Source organism: Rhopilema esculentum, chromosome 11, assembly GCF_057945365.1.
Source record: "Rhopilema esculentum isolate cy_ngs chromosome 11, ASM5794536v1, whole genome shotgun sequence".
Lineage (NCBI taxonomy): Eukaryota > Metazoa > Cnidaria > Scyphozoa > Rhizostomeae > Rhizostomatidae > Rhopilema > Rhopilema esculentum.
In genome coordinates this window covers 10359941-10384549 of record NC_142825.1, presented here as the reverse complement: position 1 = coordinate 10384549, position 24609 = coordinate 10359941, and the positions used below count along the sequence as shown (strand labels likewise).

General features: G+C 35.5%; 1 protein-coding gene across 1 annotated transcript; it reads left to right on the top strand.

The window, feature by feature from the left end:
- Nucleotides 1-207: 207 nt before the first annotated feature.
- On the top strand, nt 208-18998 carry LOC135693122 (mitochondrial adenyl nucleotide antiporter SLC25A24). Its single transcript, XM_065211510.2, has 11 exons — nt 208-415; nt 3713-3839; nt 5382-5469; nt 6465-6579; nt 9905-10013; nt 11729-11778; nt 12115-12267; nt 13302-13409; nt 14524-14691; nt 15642-15792; nt 16868-18998. Exons 1-11 carry the CDS (start codon nt 242-244, stop codon nt 17050-17052), a joined length of 1428 nt encoding a protein of 475 aa, XP_065067582.1. The 5' UTR covers nt 208-241; the 3' UTR covers nt 17053-18998.
- The last annotated feature ends 5611 nt before the right edge of the window (nt 18999-24609 follow it).

Sequence of the window (24609 nt, the reverse complement as noted above, 5' to 3'; positions counted from 1 at the left end):
GTGATGCATGTATGAATTTTACGATTTTAATGCAGAAAACGGGATTTTGCCTCTGATTTTGTGGACAAGTCTCTCTCGCTTGTTTTCTCCTTGTTCCGTTTTTTCCGAGAGAGAGAGAGATCTTGCCACGCCCTCTTTTTTAGAACTTGTTTTTATTGTTGTTGAGTGACCACACATCTGACACATCCCTCCTTCCAAGACTATGATTATTATTATTTAGCCTTCACACTGCCTGTTCAAGATGGCGGCCGAAGCCGGAAAGTCAGATCATTACGCTGACTACAAATTTGATAGGGCAAGAATAGCAAAATTATTTAGTGAGCTAGATGCAAATAAAGATGGGAAAATAGATGTAACTGAACTTTCTGAAGGACTTAAACGGCTAGGAGTGAAGCATATTCCCGGATCTGCTGAGGTTTGTATCAATTAGGCCAAATGTCGAAGCCTTATTTTTGTAACATTTAAACGTTATACTTAGCAATGGCTTTAAGAAATTCTATCCACATTGAACTGTCAGCTAGCGATTTTACAGAATAAAAGAACTGCTTTTGCTAGCAAAGCCATTAACTTCAATGCAATATTTTAAAAACTTTTCCCTCCCAGAAGTCAAGTCAGTACCTCAAAAGTCACGGCACCGGCTGCGCCTTAACGTTGTGCTATTGATTTTGACTATTTTGCAAATATAAAAATATCTATGGTTATTTCTTCCCAGTAACTTTCTTGAAGTTTTTCTTGTTTGAAAAAGTCTCCAGTTAAAAGAGGATCATCGCAAACTAAATACTGATAACGATAATGTATTCTTCAACAGTCACGTCAATCAGAAACAGCAGCAGAATTTTTTTACAATATGAAATGATAAGTTAGCAGAATTAAACCAGCACTTATTGCATGAATGCCAATTATTATTTATTAGCTCCATTCATTTGAAAAACCATCAGAAAGAATTAGGCTTGTGAAATATTTATGCTTTGAATTCAATGTTCCCACTTAATGTGATGTTATGGTTTTTTCTTATTATCATCAAAGTTCTTATCTTCTTGGAGAGGGTGTCTGGGGGTCTGGAAACTATAGAACTGCCTGAAATTTTCACAAAACCATAAACCCATGCAATATTTCTCTTAAAACTGCATAACTGCATGAAAAATTAGTTAAAACTGAAAATAATGCTACTTACAACTGTGAATGTGTAGATTTTTCTTTCAAGCATACAAGTTGTAGAGTTTAGGATATGAAGCCTAAAATATATAACTGGAATAGAGTACAAACCAAAAGCAATGAGGCTGACATGTGGCTTGCCCCTTCGCTTATTCGATTAAATTCAATTTTTGTTCCATTTCTGCAATCGAATTGATGTGGCTCTGATATGCAGGTTATTCCATATCTGGAACATGCACCTAAGAGAAAGTCTGTTGATTTTCCCAACTCATCGTAGTTGGCTTGTGGAAATTCTAATCCCCCATTACCCTCACATCACCACTGTTGAAATCGAATTCATCAACCTTGTCTGAATTCTCATCTGCGCCACTCACTTCTTCAAATTGTTCTGCACTAACACCAGTATTCTCATCACTTTTCTTTATGTATGAGGCACAAGCAAATATATTAAGACTTAGATCTAAAAACCAAACATTTTTCCATTACAAACTAGGAATCTGACCTAAATAATGTCCAAAAGGGTTCACTAGTGGCAATATTGAAAATTGAAGAGCCAATAGATTGTAAGGCAGATACAGAAAAACCATGCCGAAATATGGGCAAAACTGTTTAACCTTAAAACCCAATCACCCCCTCTTCTTGACATTAATCCTGTAAGGGGTTAATTATTATTTAGCAATTCAGTTTCTTGAAGAACAATTAGACAGAACATTTAGTCTTATTTAGAATATTTAGAATAAACTAGAACGAAGCTGAAAAAGTTTTTCACATCCCTATTACAGGGGCGGATCCAGAAGGGTGCGAAGGGGGCTCGAGCACCCCTCAGATTTGAGGAAAAACTTTTTGGGGATTAAAGCTTATTCTACCGCAATTTTGTTTATAATTATTTAAACCATTTATTATCTCTTTTACCAAGAAGTATGCACATCTCCTAAAATTGTTATCCGCTTCAATGCCCCGTCTCACAACTGTTCAACATTTTTATTTCAGTCCATGCATTGAAGTGTTATCAAACTCCCCCTGGTTGTACTGTATAGCATTCTACAGACTCGGAAAGCATTGTCTCCTCTTATAACCAGCCACTTGAGGAACCCGTGGCCTGTAAATTATACAATTTTCTGCACCCGTGAAAGTGAATCTAGCCAATTATGTTGCCAGGTCGAGGGGTTCTAAACTTTGGCGCGAGAACCCATAGATTTAAAAAATCCAAATCATCAAAGAATACCGAACAAACCAGAGGGAGTTTCTTCGCTTCAATCTACAGTCAAATGTAAAGTGGTCTTATGACCAAGGAGAGTCGAGCTTGAACAGGGGGTATTGAATTATGATACAGCACTCAACGAATGCTTAGGCCCAAATTTGCAATATGTTTTCGTAGGTCTTTTGACGATCTTTACCTGGTGCTCGATGCTGTAACGGCAGAACTTGTAAACGCTTTGGTTTATATAACAGAACGGTTTCAAGTTCAACTCCGTGTTTCAGGTCTTATTCATAGACCATGAGTTATGATTTATATTCAGAGGATAAAGCTTGCCCGAGCCCTTGTTATTCTTTTTTTTAATCATTCAAGAACTACATACAAAACATCTCAAAAACTTGCCCTTACTATTCTTGACCAAAAGGGGTTTCCTTCTTATTCCTACTTATATTCCTACGAATCCTTTTTTCTCTAAAGATTTCAAATTCATAAAAATACTCAAAACGGCAGGCCCATAGCGAAACGTTCAGGGCCTTCTTTGTTTGGTTTGGCATCATATGTTGATGCATGCCATGCATGCTGTGTTCGAATCCCTGTGTTCAACTTTTTTTTGACTTTTTTCTATTGTTCTATTGTCTCTAACGACGAGCACCGCCTTTCAAGTTCAAGGGCTTCATTCCACCAGCCACGTTATTTTTTTGATCAAGCTGATCAAGTTCTAATAAATGGCTGCAAAGAGTCAAAAAATTAAATTTTGCTTTGGAAATTTGTGGGCTCGGGCCCTTTGCCACTGCGGGCCATGATATAATATTTGACTACAGTTTCTATACTTTTGTACCCTAAGTGAATATGAGGGGGGCGAGCTGCAAAGTGCGTTCAATTGGCATAAAAGCTGAAGCCAACGTTCCAAGTTCTGATCAAAGTGTGGCAAAAAATTACTATATAAATCAAGGCATCCAGGCTTTTTAGTTTATGGAAGACTTTCATTTCATTATGGCTTATTAGCAGGGGGTGTACGGAGTTTGTGCATAGCAACACCCTTGGTTACCAAGCCTTGCGTTTTAGCACCCCTCAGAATAATTTCTAGATCTGCCCCTGTATTAAATATTGAGACACAATTATGTAAATATAAAATATCCAAATATTCAACTTTCAATATCTAAATATTTGATATTTCATTAATTAAATAGTTTTAGAATTTAGATGTGCCTTGCTTTTTAACTGATGCTGAGTTGGAAGCGAATAAGCTGTGCTTCAAATTTGTTGCATATAATATAACATTGTTTTTTATTCATTTCATTGAATTGTAAATGTTATAATCAAGTTGCAATGTAATACTTATTAACCATTGTGTTGCAGAAAATAATTGAATTGGGAGACAAAACAGATGATGACCATCTTACTCTTGATGAATTTTTGAGATATTGTATGGACCATGAAAAGAAGCTATGGCTTGTATTTAAAAGCATAGATACAAATAACTCTGGTAAGTTGATTGTATACATGACACTTTGAGTCAGATTTGAGCTAATTGCCAGAATCATGGAAAATTCCATTGCCATGGGGCATCTGAAAAATGCAAATAACATTAAGTCCTTCCTAAACTGAACCTTCCATTGGCACTTCTCCTTATGATGTATTATTGTATTATATGAAAAACTCACTATTTATTTGTTCTTTGTGTTATTAACAATCTTATGCATGATTAAAAAAGTATAAAAAACCCTTAGTAGATATATAAGGGGAATGCTCAAATCATTTTTATAGAATGTATTAACCTCAGCTTGCAAGCATTTCATTATTCAGGCCTCTCTGGGAAAAAATACAAGGCGGGCTATAAAAAGCTCTTCCCAGTTTGGCTGCCTGGGCTATTTAGCCCTTGCAGAACTGTTGTTAATATTTTTACATTTTAGTATTTACAAAGGCAAAAATACTATACCTTGCCAATTCTTTAAAAATTATTCATCTTAAGAAGGCATTTTTGTGTGTATTACTACCTTTAAGTTTTGTATTACTACTACTTAAAACGAAACAAAAGAGGAACATATCTTTTTTGAATTTAACGCAAAATTTTGTTAGGTTTTGCTAGTCAAATGTGACTTTTTGGGAATGCCTAGTTTTTATGTCGTGACTTGTAAAGATACTTTTTTGTATTTGACAGCATGGTGTAACATTTCTCGTTTTAATTATTAATAGCATTTACCTCGCTTTATGTTATTCCTTTCGTGCGAACACATTTGCTATTCCATTGCAAGTTTTAGCAGATAATATAGTTTGTTAACATGTGATAAACACATAGACGTGTAAGACCTCTTTCTCTTCATTAACTACCATCCTGATATTTAGCGATAAGTAGTTCAAACATGGGAAGCTAAACTGCATGGATTAAATGAGAATGTTGGTTTGAAAAAGCTTGCTTCTCCGGGAAAAGGCCTGATTATCATGCAATTGAGATAATTTTGAGTGACACTTTTTGCCTAGTTGCAGTTTGGGTGTTGCCTTTTGGATCTGAAAATCCATACAGTCCATATTGGATCTGAAAACCCTTTGAATTCAATTTCCATATAAAATATTCATAACAAAGTACCTGCTTCTTTAAAATGGTAACATCAATCTATTGTCATTCTTTGAATGTAGAAAAAAGGAAATAAATACTTTGTTGCTGCAGGTGGATTCTAATATTTTTTATTTAATGAATATTGCAAATAATTATCTGTCAATTTTTTGTCTTTATTGATGCTGGATCAGGAGCTGTTCACAAGTTATCTCCTTACATGCACTTTCATTTAAAAAGATATATGCACTTGATAGTCTTTTTTTTTCTTCTTTTTCTGGACATTTGTCCATATATGCCGGGTTAGGTATACAATATTTTGTGTTCACTATTATTGTCATTGGATCAATTAAAACCAAGATCTCTCTCAGCTCTTAAGGGCCTATCTACTTACCAATATAAAAGAACTTTGAATCAAGTCTTGTGTATTAATGAAATCATTTTATTTCATACTATTATATTAACTTATTCCAGGGACAGTGACTAATAATGAATTAAGAGCTGCATTTCACAGACTAGGAGTTGAAGTTGAAGATGAAGAAATTGCCTCTTTAATGAAACAGTAAGTAAACATAATTGCTTTTGGTGATACAGATCCTTTGATTTTTGCAAGAAGAAATTATCTTTTGATATTTTGAAGAAAGCAGTTAATCTTTTCCCATATTTGCTGAGACATCCCTAGATGCGACTTTAAGTGAGCAGGACTTTCTGGCACAGACATTTCAAAAGAAGTTTTCTTAGTTATATTTTTACTAAAGCCTTTGTTTGTAACCAAGCCTTCAATCTGCTGTATTTTCACCCATGTTCCTTCAATGATGTCAGCTGGTAGTAAATTATGTTGTAATTTCTGGAAGAAGGTGCCTTCAATGTGAACAAAACCAAGCTCAAGAACTGTAAAAATGGCATCTGCGAAGGCAGTGAAAAATAAATTAGGAAGCCTGGAGCCCAGTAGTTGGAGATAAGGCTCTTAATATGAAAGAAATTATTTTTCTCTAGGATATACACAATTTTATGAGGTGTGTATGTTGTATGTTATTTTATAACAATATTTTTCATTAGGTTTTTATTCATAATCATGTATGCAAAGCTTTCTACTGATTTAATTTAGGTAATTAGAAAACTTTTTAAGTTTTTGCAGGTATAATTCTTTTTGTGTGTTGTGTGACAATCATCTTTTGTGAAAAATTACTAGGGTGTAGTAATGTCACCAAAGGCAAGTTTTTGTTGCTTACTAAGGAAACATACTATTATGGCTTTGAAAAGAGCAAACATTTTACAACCTAAAAGCTTTTTCGTCTGACACTCCTCAGAGCATAAAACGTCAGAGTAAGGGTTCGAAAGAACACGATGAAAAATATATTCCCAGTTGTGGATTGAATGTCTTCTGGATAGCCATTGTCCAGAAAGAGGCAATCTGAGGAGTGTCAGACGAAAAGCTTTTAGCCAATATGTTGTAAAATGTTTGCTTTTTTCAAAGCCATTTTCAAGTTCTGTACCGCCAAAAATTGTTCACATACTATTATGTTATAAAGTTGACTTAATGTGTTCTCGTTTTAGCATGGATACGGATGGCTCTCTACAGGTTGAATGGAAGGAATGGCGTGATTACCATTTCCTAAACCCACATTCTCATAATATCACTGATATTCTTAAGTTTTGGAAGCATTCTATGGTAAGATACGCACTTTTTGTTTTTGTTCTTCTCTATCGTGCAACCAGATATTATCTCAAAGACAAGACGTTCAATCTTATGGCTTTCTTTAGTACATGGGGCCAACTGAGTGAGGGCGTCACTAAGAATCGATTCTTGGACTGCTTCTCTTCAATAATTCAAACGAAAAACTTTCTTCAATGAGTTTTTAATCAATTTTTGTGTATCTTGCAATCAGATATTTTCCCACTGTGTTTCTCTATATTCCTTTAGCCCGAGTTACCCTTACCGGCATCATTTCACTGAGCTTCTTAGGCCCCAAGTGGCTAAGGAATGAATCTCTGTTATTAATATGTATTTATTTTTATTGGTATCCGCACTATTACATCATATTTTAGTTATGCTGTAATCCACGCTCCTCCCATGTAATCCACGTATTAATTCAAAATCATTTTATTGTTTTTTTAATATTAAGCCTATTTTATTTCATCGCCCATCTGGTTGACTTTTGGTCTCGTTCTTGCGATACATTCCACTTTCCCAAAAAAGTTTATTCGCTAGGTTCTCTTCTGTTTAAACCATTATAGTGTCCTTGTCTTTACAGTTTCTTGTTATCCTTCTGTTTCTTTTGTACATGTATTCATTTGACCTCTGTTCTTTCAAGTGAATGCTAAAAAATCTTCGATAACATCTGATTGGTTGCTAAATGGCTAACCGTGATATAATGGCTATCAGTAGCTTGAAGTTTGCCTATGAAACTGTTGATTTTTCGTTTCCATTGAATGTGCAAAACTCCGACAAAATCTCTATAGGCTTTGACAGTTCAGTCTTATAATTTACAAGGAGTTGTCATTATCGATTTCGAGCTGGGTTAAACCAGGCCTTGTGAAATGATCAGTCAGTAACACTTTCAAATAGTACGAATATCATTTTTATTTTTGCCAGAAATTGATCTCTAGTTTAACGCAACGCCTGGTATTTTGTGAGGTCAGGCCACCTGAACTTTGCCTGGCAGCCTGAGCGCTAGGCATTTATTTAAATTTGGCGATTTTCTTATATTTCTCAATGATCACAAAAAAGCCCCGAAATATCATTTCGGCGAATAGAGCCTAGCCAGAAGGGGGTTTGGGACTTTTCCCACAAAAGTCTATTACCATGCCCCATGTTATTCAGAATAGCGATTTGCATTAACCTTTCGGAAACGGCTTTATCCCGACTTGTTGCGATTGGGTGCTTTTCTCAGGCGCCCTTTTTTCTAATAGTTTTGGATGTGAATTTAAAAATAATGGAAGTTTCAAAAGCTAGAACTCATTTTTCTGCTAAAATTTTGATAAAATGTGCATGTTTAAGGTATTTTATTGATCAAATTTAGTAACCAGAGTGAGGCGTACACCTAGAATTTTTATCATCCCGCTCCCCCTCCATCCTTCAAAAATTGAAGATGAAAATTTTTCTATGAAAGAACTTGTTCAATTTGACAAATGTATCAAAGGAGACAAATCTGAAATTGAGCTAGCTAATTTTCAGACGGGAAAATGATGAAATGCAAAGTTCGGTGTAGTTCCCCTTTTGTGTATAATGAAGAATGATTGTATAACATGAAAATGGGTGTAAAACGTGAAAAGGTCAAAAGTAAAAAAAACGTAATTTCGCAGAACTTTTGATTTCGTTACTTACATATTTTTTGCTCTACCTATAAAATTCGTTGTTTCGTGAGCTATGTTGAGTTTAAAGCAAGTGTTGGCGTTTTTAAACCTCGAAAGTATCAAAGGATAGTAAATTTGTTGATATCTGAGATCTAAATTTTATTCATCAAGAAAATGGTGAATACGCTTAATGTATTACTCAGTTCCGCAATACGAATGTTCTGCATTGTGCTTTCAAAGTTTTGATTGCTTCCATGAATCATAACAACACCCTATTAACTGATTGCCATCAAAATGTTTTCATATCAAGATATGCTTAAGGAGATCTTCGGAACTTTGAGACATGTTACAGCTCGGCAATTATTTTGTGACAATCTTGCGATATTTGATATAAGGTGAAATTCATTGGTAAAGGAAAATGTGCTGATTTGAGTCCGAAGATTGTTTGAATTTTTGTTAGGCTCAATCCTATTTTTGTCAGACTGCATTAGCTAAATTTCATTTGATGTTATTTAAATTTCATATGGATGGCAGCAATGATACGTAACGTTTTTTGTCAGTATTAACGAAGCTTTGAAAATTAATTTGTTTTTATTGAACCTAACAGTGAATCGATTTCATCTGCCCTTATTTCCGAGAAAAGCACATTCATAAAGCGAAAGGGACTTTAGGGATGTGATTTTAGGGATCACTTACAAAAGAGCGCTTTTGTATAAGAAGCTTTTGTCAAACGTGATGCAGTTTATATTATCGTGATTCACCTCGACTCTTGAAGAGTCATTTAAACCCGCTTACAAGAGCTAGCCTTTCTTATGCTGCGTTAAATGAAGCCAAAAAGCAGCTTGGTTTTTCCGTTGTGATAATATAAGTACCGCATTTCACGGAGTACTTTATTGTCTCGGTTGCAATAGTAATCAAACGTCACAATCAATAACTCCCTTTGGCCTTAAACACCGATGTATTAATATGACGTCAGAATTGCATATCTATTTAAGAGTATAAGAATCAACACAGAATTTTCACTTCAAATATCGAAGCTTTATTCGGTGGTTGTTCTTCGAGGGAATCGTTGATTTGTATTCTGCACTTGTTTCAATTTTATTGACTTAAGAGACATTTTAAAGAGCGGCGGTACGTATTTCATGAGGGATTTGAATTTGCTTTGAAGGAATCTCCTTGCTGATACGAATCTATTAAGAGTCACAGCAATTTTCGAAATAGCTTTTCGCCCGACAGTATGCATGTATTTTAATCTTAAGTATGTCTATAAATGTTTTGTTTTTTCAGAGCCATTTTCGAATTTGTAGTCTATTAATGGATTGAGAATATTTTTCTAATGAAAGAGATATTTTTTTACCAATTTTTTTACAAACTTTGATTAAAGTCTTTCCCCAATCTAAAGTGCATAAAAACAGCCATTTTAGATATTTCGGAGTTGATCTTGAGTACCTCCTGTCGTTTAAGGTTAAGATTCGTGTTTTGATTCTTGCCAAGGATCATTTGGCACAAAGACTGCAATAATCATCCCTTGAAATGGTATTGAGGTAAAGCAAATTATAAATTGAAGGATATTGTTTCGTTTCGAGACTAGAAGCCGTTCCACGATGCTAAAACGCATGTAAATGTTAGATACAGCAGTGTATTATTTAATTTAAGTAGAAATACGTCAGGTGGCTTGCAAAATGTGTCTTATTTTATAGAATATCGACATAGGAGAAAATATGGTTATTCCAGACGAATTTACGGAGGAAGAGAAGGTGACTGGGAAATGGTGGAGGCAGCTAGTGGCTGGTGCCTGCGCTGGTGTTGGTAAGAAGTCTTACGAAATTTGTCTGTATGGATATTGCAATTTGGACATTAAGATTTCGTTTCATGACACCTGCCACTTCACACGGATATTTAGGACTTTCTGCAAGTTGAAAAAATCCTTTCGACATATATTACTCAGTTATTTTTTATGGAATTAGTTATTTAAAGTTATAGTATCTTATTTCGCACCAATTTTTATAAGATAAGTTAATTTTATTCCTTTCATGTTCAAATTTACTTCTTTTTTGTTGGCTTTGTTATGTTTTATGGCTTTGTTATGATTCATTTTATACTGTCCTTCTACTGTATATTTCTGCTATCCGTTATTTTGAATTATGTTATTGGTAAAGAAGTTAAAAACACTTCTTCTCACCTCATGGTCATTTTGTTGCCTTTTTGCAAAGGCATAAATAACTTTTTTTTCAATATACACATTCATAAATGCCAAGAAGATTATATTACAACAAAGCTTTTTGGAAATTTCTGCAAAAATTCCTTTGAAAAAAGATCAAAATTTTCAAGCGACCCAACAAGCATTTTAGATTAACAGCTAATAATTTTTGTAGCTTTGTAGCTTTTGCTGAAAATTTAGCTTTGTATTGGCCGTAGTTGTTTTGTTATTGATGCGTAGCTTAAAAATGTAATTGCAAAATTGTAATTCGCTGTAGTACTGTAAGCAGTTAAAGGGCCATCTCGGCCTAGATACTTGAATTGCAAAAAAAAATCTATTTTCAAAAAACTATTGGTGAAAATTAGTATTGTTCAGTTTTTTATTTAAATTCTTCTTTCACAAATCGCTGTCAAAACCTATGTCAGTTGTGATATTTCACTTGCTAGCCTCTGATTTGCAAATTCGAATAATTAGTTACTCTAACATAAATTTGTGATTAAAAATACAAAATTTGCGGGTATTTTGATTATTATTTTATCAATATCTAATTATCATGTTGTCTACAGGCTGTTTAGGTCAACAAATATAATATACCTTGGTTAGCCAGTGTTTTCTGCACAATAATATTGATCTAGTTGGATTGGATTTGATTTATCAAAACTGAACACATGCGTGGAACGTCTATCGTTGTTCATAGTATTGTACGTTTTATAAATCTGATTGAAAATATACACCTACAATCCTTGCCAAAATTGTTGGAACACTTGCGCAAAGCTGAAGCTTTTTTTGAAAAATCCCCTCCTACCCCCCATTACAATGTTGTTCAATTGGACTGTTTTGATCCTGAAGGTAAAAATTTCTTTACTGAAAGCTGTATGAAAGTATTGAAAAATAAATCAACATTGTACGGGGGGAGGGGGTCGAAATTTTTGAAGCGGCAGTGATATTTTGGTAAGGTAGTTTTAGACTTGCTTTGTTTATTTGCATGCTGCAATGGGAAGGCGCTCCATTTATTTTGGGCAAGGATTGTAGTTATGGATCGATAATGACCGGTATAGTTAACTGAAGTAAATGACCGGTGTCCAATTAGTACCGCATGTCTATAGAAAAAATCACCACTGGATTCCAAGGGAGTTAACAAACTTCTTCAGTTTACGCGATAGCTGATAAATCTGATTGTTAATACGTTTGTTTGTATAGCGATACATCAGTGTAATTCTTTATTTTGATGCCATTTTGATGATCTTTTAATCCTTGGTTCTGTCTGGTTTCTGTTGATGAATATTTAAAATTACCGAAATTGACATTTTCCTTCTATTTTTAGTTTCTAGGACATTTACTGCCCCTTTGGACAGACTGAAAGTTCTATTACAAGTAAGCAATTCTTAATTTTTCATTTGACGGTTTTTAAAATCTCTTTTTAAACCGCTTTGTGACTTAGTAGTTGTTGTTGCTCGGAGTTTTGGCAAATTGTATTGCTTTATGTCTTATAATCCAGATATAAGTCGTTATTTCTTATAGTCAAGTTGCTAGGACCTTTTAAACGTCCTTTTAAACTTCACTTGCTATTGTTGTCCATCGCAAGTTTTCTTAAATTTCTTAAAAACCCATTTTAAGATAAAATATTTTCTTACTTGGATTTGTTTTTAACAAATGTAATTTTGACTAACTTTACTGACAGATTATATTTTTATCTGTGGCTGTTTGCAGGTACAGGCTGGTAGCAAGGCAAGCATGGGAGTTAAATCAGGGTTTCAAGAAATGCTCAGGGAAGGGGGAATAAAGTCGCTGTGGCGGGGCAATGGCGTCAATGTGCTGAAGATAGCACCTGAATCAGCAATCAAGTTCATGGCATACGAAAGGGTAAGGCACAAATTTTGAATTTTTAGTCTAATTTATAGCCTAATTTGTAAGATACAGATAAGTGTTCCATTACGAAGACAAGTTTCAAATGACTCAGTAAAAAAGAACATTGATGAGAAAGACTAAGAGACTAAGAACTAAGAACTAAGAACTGAGCGACTAAGAGACTAAGAACTAAGAACTGAGAGACTAAGAGACTAAGAACTAAGAACTGAGAGACTAAGAGACTAAGAGACTAAGAACTAAGAACTGAGAGACTAAGAGACTAAGAGACTAAGAACTAAGAACTGAGAGACTAAGAGACTAAGAACTAAGAACTGAGAGACTAAGAGACTAAGAGACTAAGAACTAAGAACTGAGAGACTAAGAGACTAAGAGACTAAGAACTAAGAACTGAGAGACTAAGAGACTAAGAGACTAAGAACTAAGAACTGAGAGACTAAGAGACTAAGAACTAAGAACTGAGAGACTAAGAGACTAAGAGACTAAGAACTAAGAACTGAGAGACTAAGAGACTAAGAGACTAAGAACTAAGAACTGAGAGACTAAGAGACTAAGAGACTAAGGGACTAAGAGACTAAGAGACTAAGAGACTAAGAGACTAAGAGACTAAGAACTAAGAACTAAGAACTAAGAACTAAGAACGAGACTAAGATAATATTTTCCATACAGAATCAAAATGGATTGACAAACTCAAAGTGAACTTAGAACTAAGATAATGTGCTTCTTATTACTACTTTCATCAGACGTTTCATCGATTTTATCTGACGATTTTGCAGACCAACTCATGAAAATCGAAAGGGGGTGGGGGTTTCAAGTTACCTATAGCCTGTCATAAATGTTTCACTATCGCGGATGTTTTTACATTTGTGCAGACCCTTTCTCAGCTCCTTAGCCCAGAGAAATTGTCCCCTTGCCACTCCTCTCAGTGGGCTCGCCCTGCTCCATCGTGTATATATTCATTTTCTCCTATTTGAAAAGACCTTGCAATGCATTAATTTCCCTTTCCGAGCTTGACACTTTGTTTTTCGTAGATCAAAAAGTTGTTCAAAGAGGATGGGACAAAACTAAACGTCGGGGAGCGTTTGCTGTCAGGCTCTATGGCGGGTGTTGTATCACAAACAACAATATATCCAATGGAGGTATGTGGCCATTATTTTCGCATTTTGTTACCTTATATTTGTACCTCCACCTTATCAGCTTTTGATATGAAAAAAGTTCTGTGGCCAACTTTTGCACTTTAGGAGATTTCGATAAACCTTTGTGCTATTTCGACTTGTTTAGATTTGTGGCTGAGAACACTCTCCACAATTTCGATATCTTCAAATATTTGTTGCAGTACGAAATTATTTGCGATCGATTAAGATGTACATCCAAATCTTTGACAGCGTCAGCTTTTGACCAGCTCCAAGGCAGCTGCTAAATTCTTCTATAAGAGTTTCTGACTTATAAATAAATCGAATAATGGTGATTAAACACCCTTTTTCAGTTAGATTTTCTCCAGCAACCAAAGTTATTAAACGCTAGCAATATTTTTAGGTAACCTGGAAAAGGGGGGAAGTAACTATGTAAAAATATGAAAGTGTGCTGTATGTGTTCAAAAGCTTTTGGAAATTATTGTAGTTATTTTTAAGTTATTCAGAATTCAATTATTATTTCTGCTCACCTTGATTGTGTTTAACAAAATATAAACTGTCTTATCTTAAAGATTCCATAAATATACTAAAATGCGTGCGGTACAATATGATGAATTTAAATAACGATAAATGTAGGTAAATTGTACCAGGAAAAAATTTAAAATAATTAACGACGTTTCGAGCATAGCCAGTATCAAGTGAGATAGAAAAGCGATGTAAGAACTAAAAACCGTAAAAAGAATATGAAATTCGACGAATGGAATAGGAAGACGGATGTAAGAGCATGGAAAAGAAATATATGGAAAAAGCTAATAAAAATAAATATATATATACATATACGCAAATACAGAATTTATGTATATGTAAATATATGCAAAAAAATACACATAAAAATATATATATATATTCACTCTACACAATTAACTTCGTTTGATTGTGTTCGATTATTCGTTTTCACCGTTATATCCTGCTTGCCGTTAATTTGTGTTCTTTTAGACACCTGATGATTGTTTACACATGAAACTCAGAGTTGTGTCATGATAGTCTGTTTATTTTAGTCTATATATATACAAATATATATATATATGTATTTATATGTCTTATCTTACCTTATAAACAGGTTCTGAAAACTCGATTAGCCATTGGCAAAACTGGCCAATACAACGGCATGGTTCATGCTGCAAAGACGATCTTTGTTAATGAAGGTATCAGAAGCTTCTACAAGGGCCTAACCCCCGGCTTGATTGGCATAATACCGTATGCAGGCATCGATCTAGCAATTTACGAGGTATGTGTTGCCTGGCATGTTGGCCGTTTTAGTGCTCTATCGAGTGATTCCATGTGTAATGCTTAGGGTTACTCGGGGTACCATTTTGTGATCGTAGGATTGAACCTTGTGTGGAGTTTTTGATCGTAGGTATGTGGAGTTTTTTGGGCTTGGAATACGTTGAATAGAGAGTTTCTCGGTGCCTGCAAGCTATTTTTCCCTATTTTGCTACTTCTGAAATATTGCCGTTAGAATAATTTATTGCCAATGAAATCAAAATAAAGATACTCACAGTTATGACATAGCAAGATGTCGTCATATGATTCTTTTGATGTGTAATGGTTTTTAACCTATCAAGCACAACTCTTAAAACTTTCTGTTAAAAATCTAAAGCGTTAGATATTGTGGTGGCCACTTCATTTCAGCAAGTATGGCATTATTGCTCCAAGTCGAACCATTATTCGAACCAGCCAGGAAGATCTTTTGAGAAGCTGAAAAAGGGCACACAAAAACGTTTTCTATTAAGCGACGAGATTTTCTGCCACTGAGTTCAATAAGATTTTAAGATAAACAAAAAATTTTGAGCCACGCCCTCACTTACACCAGAAAACGCCCTTTTACCAGCATGGAACGCCAATTTTACCTGAAAGGAAGGCCAACGACTAATTTTTGGGTACGTAAAGGCAGTTTGAAATCATAGCTTTCCAACAGAAAAAGTCCATTGCCAAATATTACCCCTCCCTCAACATTTTCTCATCGAATTTAGACGAAATAAAAAACTGATCCTGCCGAGAACTTGGAGGACCGCCGCTACTGTTATTGGTGAATGTGGCTCTTTAAAGAGGCATTTGCTAATTTGACACATTCTCGTAGTCACTCTACTCGTGCAATGTTAACCATTTCAAGCAACGTAGTATAATCGTACAATTCCTTTCTCTTTGGTAAGGAATTCCCATTCTCGTTTTCGGTAGACTCTGAAAACCACTTGGTTAAATAGACATGGAAAAGAGTCTACAGATCCGGGTGTTTTGGTCCTCTTGTTATGCGGAACTGCCTCAAGTACGTGTGGGCAGCTAGCAAGTTATCCTTTGGCGCTCATTAGGACGAAGCTGCAAGCACAAGGTAGTAAGCTTTTTCATTTGTATTTATACTATTTGTACAGCAAGTGGACGTAGTTTTCTTTGCGTAAGTTATTTCTATCACAGTCTCCCCTGGTACTGTTAGCTTTTCTTTATATGCTGGCGTCTAGTGCCATTACTAAGAAAAACTTACCTCAAAAAGATTTTACGTTTTAAAAGCTGGAGACGATTGCCAAAAAGTCAAAGCTGTTGTTTAATTATCTTTTTGAAGTAGTTTTGTTTAAAATGCAAAGTTTTTCAGTCATGGCCCTTTTATCCTGAATCGTCTGTGTTCTTTTCAATTCCTTGTTTGTCTTGAACGCCTTTCATTCTAAAGGGCTTGCTATTTTCCTATTTTCCTACCCTGTGTTCTGTCCTTGATTTTCCGATTTTATTCAACTCGCCACCTTTCCACATGAACCACTAGTCATATGCATTGTTCACTTCATTTGCGTTTCCGTGAATTGCATCTTGTTCTTTGCTAGATTTTTTCGAGTGGGGGGGGGGGGGTAGGGTCCATCCAATAATTATAAGCAAGAATTTTTCCTGTGATCCGATACTTTTGGGTTCCTTTAACAATATACCTTTATGATACTCATGGGTCCAAAATTACACATAACAGTGGTCAAACGCGGGATTAAGAAAACAGATATGTTCAAACTGATTATTATAGGAAACAGTCTAAATTACTGTCACTAGTGGTCTCTTGTGCTCAACAACAAAGTTTTGTACTTTAATATTGTTGGGTTTTATCCATACTTTTTAGCTGATAGTTTGGGTCTGTTAAATTTGTTTTTGATACTTAAGGGTGAACTATGATGATAACTACTAAAGGATCTTCCCGTTTAAAAAAGGTTTAGCGACTCCCCTGTGAGATTTTTTCACCTAGAAATAAATCATTGCATTGAATGATGTCACTTCGTGTGTCCCGATTTGTCAACATCTAACTTTTGTATTAACAAACCTAGTGTTCCATTGACTTTTGCTTGCGTTTGATATAGTTGTGCATTTGTTCTGAATTGTAACTACTCTTGGACTGTGAAATGAATCTGTAATTTTATTTTTTAATGTCTTTTTAGCACAAAATCAATCGCCTACGCAGAACCAAGTTGGCATGATGTCAGTTTTAAGAACAATTGTTAAAGAGAATGGATTTTTTGGTTTATATAGAGGGTTGACTCCAAATATAATGAAGGTAGCGCCTGCTGTTAGTATTGGATATGTTGTTTACGAACAGTTGAAGAAATGGCTGGGTCTTGCGTGATAGAAGGTCACACTATGGAAAGGCTAGTTTACTGAAAGGTTCGTTGAAGTTGAAAGGCTGCTGGCCTCCGCAAAGTTAAAATGGTGGTTAACGCAATATTGCATTCATCACCATATTGGGATGTTGTTTCGGAACAAGGAAATTATGTAGACTTTGAATGGCGGGGACTTGGAATATTGCGATTATGAAGAACAGACGGAGCACCAGATTGCTGATCGCGACATACTCTTGGTAAATTGGGCACTATGACGTTCAATTTGACTATGGGAAAGATGTCATCTATACCAAAGATGTGCGTTAGTCGTGCAAAGATGTGCACCAGCTGTCCTTCAGTCCTCGTGAATCATCGATACACGACAGACCTATTTCATGGATATGGTAGCCGTTTTACGCCATTCATAGTGCAAGAAAACATTTAGCGATAACTAGTTACGTTTAGAATAATTGTTCTCATTATATCACTTGGGTTTTCGAAATTGTAATAAAGTATAGGAAATATGTTCAAGATATGTATTAAATTCAAATGTTTTTAAGAATTATGAGGTAAAATAATTATGTCTCTGTTTCATCGCGCTACTCAGATTACAGAATGTTAACTTTAGAATGAAGTATAGCATCTAGCCTGAATTTTATTTTATTACATAGCGAAGAAACTTGTTTTCGAGTTCAAGAAGGAGCCCCCGGTTAGTAGATATATCATACCGTTAACATTAAGGACGGGGTTATTGAACAAGTCAAGGCAAACGGGGCAACAATTTATCGAAGGCAAGGAAAATGTTGCGTTCTATTTAGTACGTGTTTTGCAAATTGAGGTATCCCGCAAGAACGGTCGCTTGATAGGATATCTTGATAGAAGGGATATCTTGATAGAAGGGGTGCCTTGCAACAAGCAATCTGTTGCGAAAAAGATTGACGTGAAAACGATGCCCACTTAGTGTTTCCTATTTCATTTCGACATTAATACTATAGCGTTAGATTACTTCTCATAGTATCCCAGTATGAAATGATACTTGCTGCTTCCAAAAGCACTGTGGCACAAGGCCCATTCTTATTTCTTTTTCAGAAGCTCCGATTTAAGAAGTGTCTGAAGTGTCAATTTTTTCGTTTCAGTTGTGTATTCTTCAGTTAGCCAATGCAATGTATTTATTTAGTCAGCCAATCATATATTCAAATATTTTTCTTTATTGTGGTTCAAATATGTATAAATTTCCGTTACCAAAATCAAATTTCGTCTTTGATTTTAGCAAATCTAAGCCTCACGTTTGTTTAAACGAAACACTACGATTTCTCATTTTTGCAAAAACAGTTAGAAGTTACTTTTTATCTCAAGTTGCATTAAAATTTCCACAATTTGATATTTCCATGTAGTCTAATAGACAGTTTTTTGTTTTTGATTATTCCATTCAGTATGCCAATTCAATTTACGAACACGTTTTGGAGAATTCTTTGGACGAATTGTACTAATTATTTTACATTAGATTCAAAATATTTCTAGTCTTCATGTACATTTTCATGATGCAAGCGAACGTGACATTGATTTTATGACGAGACTCGTGGATTTAACCGGATTGGTAACTGAGGGTGGCATTTTTGCTGTCAAATCCCTTAAAAGTTTTTGTATTAATACCAACATGAAATCCGAAAAATATGATGATTATTCCCAGACTAAATGCATGGTGGTTAATCTTTATTTGAGCACGAAATTTGTACAATGAAGATCGGAGTAGATTCGAAAACGAGACCGTAAAGCGAATTGCTGTATTGACTGCACGGTTCCTGAAGTAACTAACTCTAGGGGTAATTATATTCTATAGACGTCCCGAAATTTTTGTGACTTTAATGTTTATATCAATCATTTTTAATCGTTCTGTTTATTTATTCGATTTTAATGTAAATTTTTTCATTTTGGAATTCATGATAATATTTCAGTCAATGTCCTGGGTGAATACGTGCGTGTCTCTATTTTGTGTTTATTATGTCCATGTGTTCGATAATTTTAGCTCCATATCGACGATGCTAGTACAAACTAAAAGCTTTGGAAAATTCCCCCCCCCCCCCCACCCCTCCAGGTTAGAAGTAGTTGTAACTTAAGAGTAGTTGTAAGCGGTAAGGAGTGAAAGCGATAGCGTGCAACTTGTATTAGGACTCGAAACGCAATATAAATTAACATAAACTAGAAATAGCTCTTGCTAGTACTGCCCGCAAACAATTAGTTCCTTGATAATGATTGTTTTGAAAATGTAGGTCAGGATATTCGAAGAAGACACCATCTTGGGTTTTCACAATTCTATAAAAACAGCTGCTCTAGTTGAAGCTAAACTATTCTTTTTATCAAGAATTTTTGGTTTTCAGTTTGCCTTTGATTTAAGTCCAACGCCCTTTTGAAAATCATGAAGTTTTTCGAGGGTTTGACATTTATTTTTCGATAATCACGACAATCATAACTTTTGCTCGTACGGTCTCGAGTTTTTGGGAGAAAAGTGTGGCATTCGACTGGTTTTGATTCCCAAAACTTCGAATCAAAACTTCCATCCATTGCGGAGAACCGAGCTGTGATGCAGCACCGTTTTCGTGCCAAAAAACCGAAGGCCTTTAACAGAGTCTTGGCAGAGCAACGCTCCGAAGATAATTCCCTTCCGCACAAAGAGGTGGCGGCTAACGACCTCCTCGACAAAGCCGATTGATTGACAATGAAATTGATTGACAGTTGTCATGGCAGCAGAAAAGTGACAAAATCTGCTGAAAAAGTGCTGACAACATGAACTGAAGCTTCCATATGCTACTTATACGCGGGGCAGACTATAAGCCCTTCACTCGCGCGCTATCGCGCGCGAGTTGCGGGCAATTAATTTACTAAAGTGAACATTAATTAACATGCTAATAATTCTTTAGATACATATTATTGTCAAGTCCTATTACACTCAACCACAGTCCTACCATTACATAGTTAGACACAAAATTTGTAAAAGAAGTTTGTAGTCACATGGTTTATATTATATTCAAACAAAATCACTTTTGTTAGATAAGAAAATTGCACAAAACGGGTCTATGGTAGTTTGACAATTTTCAAATATGCAGAGAGTAGCATTTTATGGATAGCGTTCTATAATGCCCATTTACAGATTTTGCGGGAGGTTCTAAAGGGTGCGACACGCCCCTCCAATATTTCTGTGTTCCCGATAAAATAGAAACTAAAATGCTAAGGCGCTTCAATTCTTGAAAAAAATGAATCCTGAAATGCTTGTCGAGGATTTTGCAAATTTTGCTCCAAGAAGAACAGACTTCGTTTGAAACTTTTGAATGCTGTTAATTATTTTTTGGCTACTTTGAAAAGTCAGTTTTTACACGAAGAGCTTCCTCGCCTTACACAATACAGAATACAAACATTAGAGGAATTGTGAAGGAAATAGACAGTTGTAGACTGGTGTCAGCGTTTTCAAACGCCTTATCAAAATGGGGTTTTTTCCCAAATTCGTAAGAGTGTTGATAGCAATGATTTTCTCCTCTTTGCCCCTCAATTCTTCCAACCCTGGTTACACCACTGCCTTTTATCTTCTTAACCTTGAATTTTCAAAATGGGCGTTTCCATCATTCACCAGTGACCAGAAGGGTGTGGCGCCAAAATCCAATTAGTGGGATAACACCACTCAATCATTGTTGCTTAAGTTCGTTCCTTGAAAGTAAACTAGGTTATTTTAAATGACAGAATAAGCGACCCAGGTGCTTCTTTAAAAATTTGGCTCTGACCCTGGAGGCCATAGCCTTTTCCAAGAGAATTTTGCTGCGGGGGCAAACCTTTTTTTATACAAAGAGGAGGAAAATAGTCTATTATTCAAAACAATAGAAAGTCACTGGGACTGCAGGGGCAATCGCCCCCTAGTCAGTATGCCACAAAAGGCCCTGCAGGAGGCCCACTAGGGCTGTGTTCTGCTTGGGTCGAAACTCAGGCAAGCTATGACTGTAAGTCTGGATATATCGTCGATCCTTATTAGCTCCGACCCCCGATAAGCCCCTCAAACAGCCCTCCTGCTAAATTTTCCCGATTCAAATGAGCCCCCGTTGTCAAAAAGGTCTTATGGTGGCTTGGTCGAGCTTTTTATACCTCGTGAAAGTCATTGTGATACCTTGAAATGTGCCTGCACCCACTAACGGTTAGGTTGGGTTTCCTTTATGCGTTTAGAGATGGTCAACCAAAAAAGTGTCATAAATAAAAGCATGTATTTGTAAGCGACAAAACAACAAAAGTTAAAAAAATTGATGGGCCAAATATAATCATAGAATCCATTCTTGAAATAGCCCCACCCAATCGATTATGCACTGATGCAAACTGTTTAAGAGAAGTAAGCTACCGGGCCGTTGTGATTTTTTGCATGAAAACACACTTAATAAGAATATCTTAACTTCTGCCGAACCTCAATATTCTTAAAAATTCGTGACACTGACCCATATGTGATGAAATATGAAATTATTCCTAAATCATTCTTAAGAAGAAGGTTCAAATTTTTCCACTGTTTTCCTTCATCACAAAAACATTGAAGGAAACAAAACAAACTAGTACAATACAAGCTTGCGAGTGTTCCACAAACCTTTAGTGTGTAAAAGTCATGTTTGCTAGATGAAATTGGGTTGAACCTCTCTACTTGAGTCTCGCTATCTTATAAAATATATGGCTTTAAAAGCGAGATAAATGATTGATGGAAGATAAATGTTTCGTTGTTATAAGGTTTGCCTAGGTGCAAATTTACATGAGGATATTTGACATGAATATCCATCCAAGCAAATTGTTGAATTATTTTCTCAGTAATACCATGCAAGTTTAATTTTTCTAGCCTATTCCGCGTTGCTGCAGTACTTCAAAATATAACTCAAGATTACGATGGCTTAGGAAAATCCAATTTCCCATTTTAGTGAGATAAGTAAAATAAACCCATACTGGGAGATCCTTTCGATTAATGTTCTCTAACACTGTACATTGTACATGAAGATGGTAAAAAATTAAGTGCAGGGCCGCATTTACATCTGCTGGGGCCCTGGGCCCAAAGTTGATTGGGGCCCGTTAAAATATATCAAAAAATTGTGTCACGTGCATAGTACTTGGATGGACATAATCATAATCAACCAGGTTAATATTCACTAAACAGTTTGATAGATAAAAACTGTAAGAGGCGAATAAACTTATATATATTTCGCATTTCAGAAATTTCCCAATTAAACTACCCTTGCTCCTTGGTTCATGAAGCTTATGTCTTTCGTCTGTACTTAAATGCTGAAAACTTTTCGATGATTTTATTGAGGTTTAAAACTTCCAGAACATCAAAATCTGTTGCCATTAAACATAAGGCAACTATGCGCTATTTTGACATTAAAGACCTTAGTTCACCCTTTTTCTTTACTCTTTTCAGCATGGTGAAGCATTTTTAACCAGAGGAACCTCCGTATGGGTAATTGAGCAACAAATAAAGTGCAGTCATTGCATTTGGGAAAGCTCCAGCCAGGGTTACCGAAAGTTTGAAATATGAGGCTAAAAACAAAATATGAGGCCCCCTGCGAGCGTAGCCAGCTGAAAATTCTTCTGACCACGCCCTTTATTCCATTTTTAAAATGGAATTCATTATTTTACGAGGCCACCTAACTCAATTCAAACACAAGATTTAAATCAAGAGCACTTTAAAGGTTTTTCAAAATTTTGCTCGGGTTCCCCTAAATTAAAAAATTTTCTAAAAATACGTCACTGATAGTCAGACAGAGAATGGCAATGATTTATTTGGACTTTTGACTTACACGGCAAATGGAAATGAACGCACAAAGGCGAAGAAAAATAATCCTTAAGAGATAGTAGATAATTTTAAAACATATTTTTAAAATTTGGATTGTTATGGTACCAAAGTAACGACGAAGTGCTAAAGAGGGCAGTAAGGGAACTTGAAATTTTGAAAATTATTTGTAAGAGGCAATTGGAATTCTTTGGGAATGTGATGAAAAGAAGATATTAGAAATCTTGTGGTAATAGAGAAAATCAATAGAAGAAGAAGCAGGGGAAGGCAGATGTTTGGTAGTTTGAGCAGGGGATATCAGAAATTAGCAACAAGAGCTCGCTGGAGGTAGAAATCCGTATTCATAATTACAGAGTCAGGAAAACATCACGGCTCCACGGCCACTGGCCGGAGGAAGGTTGTAGAAACAAAAAGAAATTGAGGAAGGTTGCAAATGTTCTAGAAACTTGAGGAAGTTGAAGAAATCGAATTACAATTTGTTTTTCAAAATACATTTTGACAAAGATAAAAACATTCGGATGATATTTATAAGCCTCCTGTTTTTTCAATACGAATGTTTGCAGACCTGTTTCGCACTGTGAGATTAAGGCGTTAGCTTTTTATGATTAATATAGCTAAATTTTATTGTTAATTGACATAAGCATACATCTTTACATATCTAAGGAAACAAGCAACAATTGTTTAAAATTTTTTGGAAAAACAGAGTTGCAAGCAAAGGAGATCAAGACTAGTTGAATACTGCCAGTCTCCTGACCACGCCCTTTATAAAAACCCATTGAAAATGAGGGTGATTTAAAATAAGATTTTCTTGGCCAAAGGAGAGTTGATAACTTTTCCGGATATGTATAACATAATATGTTATAGCATAATATATAACATAATATGTTATATGGAAAGCATATGTATAACATAATATGGTTTAAACGTACGTAATACGTTCTTCGAGGGCTTTCGTTGTATGTCCTAACAAATTAAGTTTTTCAGTAATTCAAATGATTTATCAAAATTATCATCAAGCCCAATGATCATTGTAATGATTTCACTTCGATATAGTAATACACTCTATCCCCGTTTTAATTCCGTTGCCGATATATTTTAATTATATAGGGGCACTAATTTTTAGCTTCTCTCTCATATTCTGTAATTCACAGCTTCTTTTCCCCTTTTCCTCCGCCATTTTCCAAGCCAGTCAGTTCTTTCGATCATGTAACGGAGATCAGTGGCAGTTCCAAGGGTACTGGAACCCTGTCAATTTTTCCAAAGACATATAACACCAGTTTTTCCTTTACTTTCGAATAAATCGCAACGACAAATGGCCTCTTGTACTAAAACCTTGGCCGCTCTCTAAATATGGTTTTGTGAAAGAAAAGAACCCTGTCGTAGCCATGATTATCTTTTGTAACATATTATATTCCTCTAAAGAAAGGAGCCCTGTCGTAGCCAAGGCAATCTTTTGTACCATATTGTATTTTTTAAGAAAGGAGCCCTGTCGTCATGGCAATTGATTGTCTTATATTGTTTTTGCTACAAACAAAAGAACCCATCTCCCGAACTCATTGGAACTTATTTAAACCGCTGACCATACATGCTTCCTGTTGTCATAATGGCGACGTAAAGCTGCCAGTGGAGGCCTTGACTGCACGATGACGAGAGCTTGTTTTAAGCCCTCATACAGGAAGAGACCAGCACCTGAAGATCAATGAAATTTGATAATCGTATTGAAGAGTGCTTTGAATTTTCAACAAAGCTTTTCAAACACGCCTCGCCAACTATTTGCTCATTT

Bases quoted from the DNA above. Each gene is read 5' to 3' on its own strand.
- LOC135693122 (XM_065211510.2), top strand. From the start codon at position 242: ATGGCGGCCGAAGCCGGAAAGTCAGATCATTACGCTGACTACAAATTT. The intron at 6,580-9,904 runs GTAAGATACGCA...CTTATTTTATAG, and splicing joins AGTTTTGGAAGCATTCTATG to AATATCGACATAGGAGAAAA. The intron at 12,268-13,301 runs GTAAGGCACAAA...TGTTTTTCGTAG, and splicing joins AGTTCATGGCATACGAAAGG to ATCAAAAAGTTGTTCAAAGA.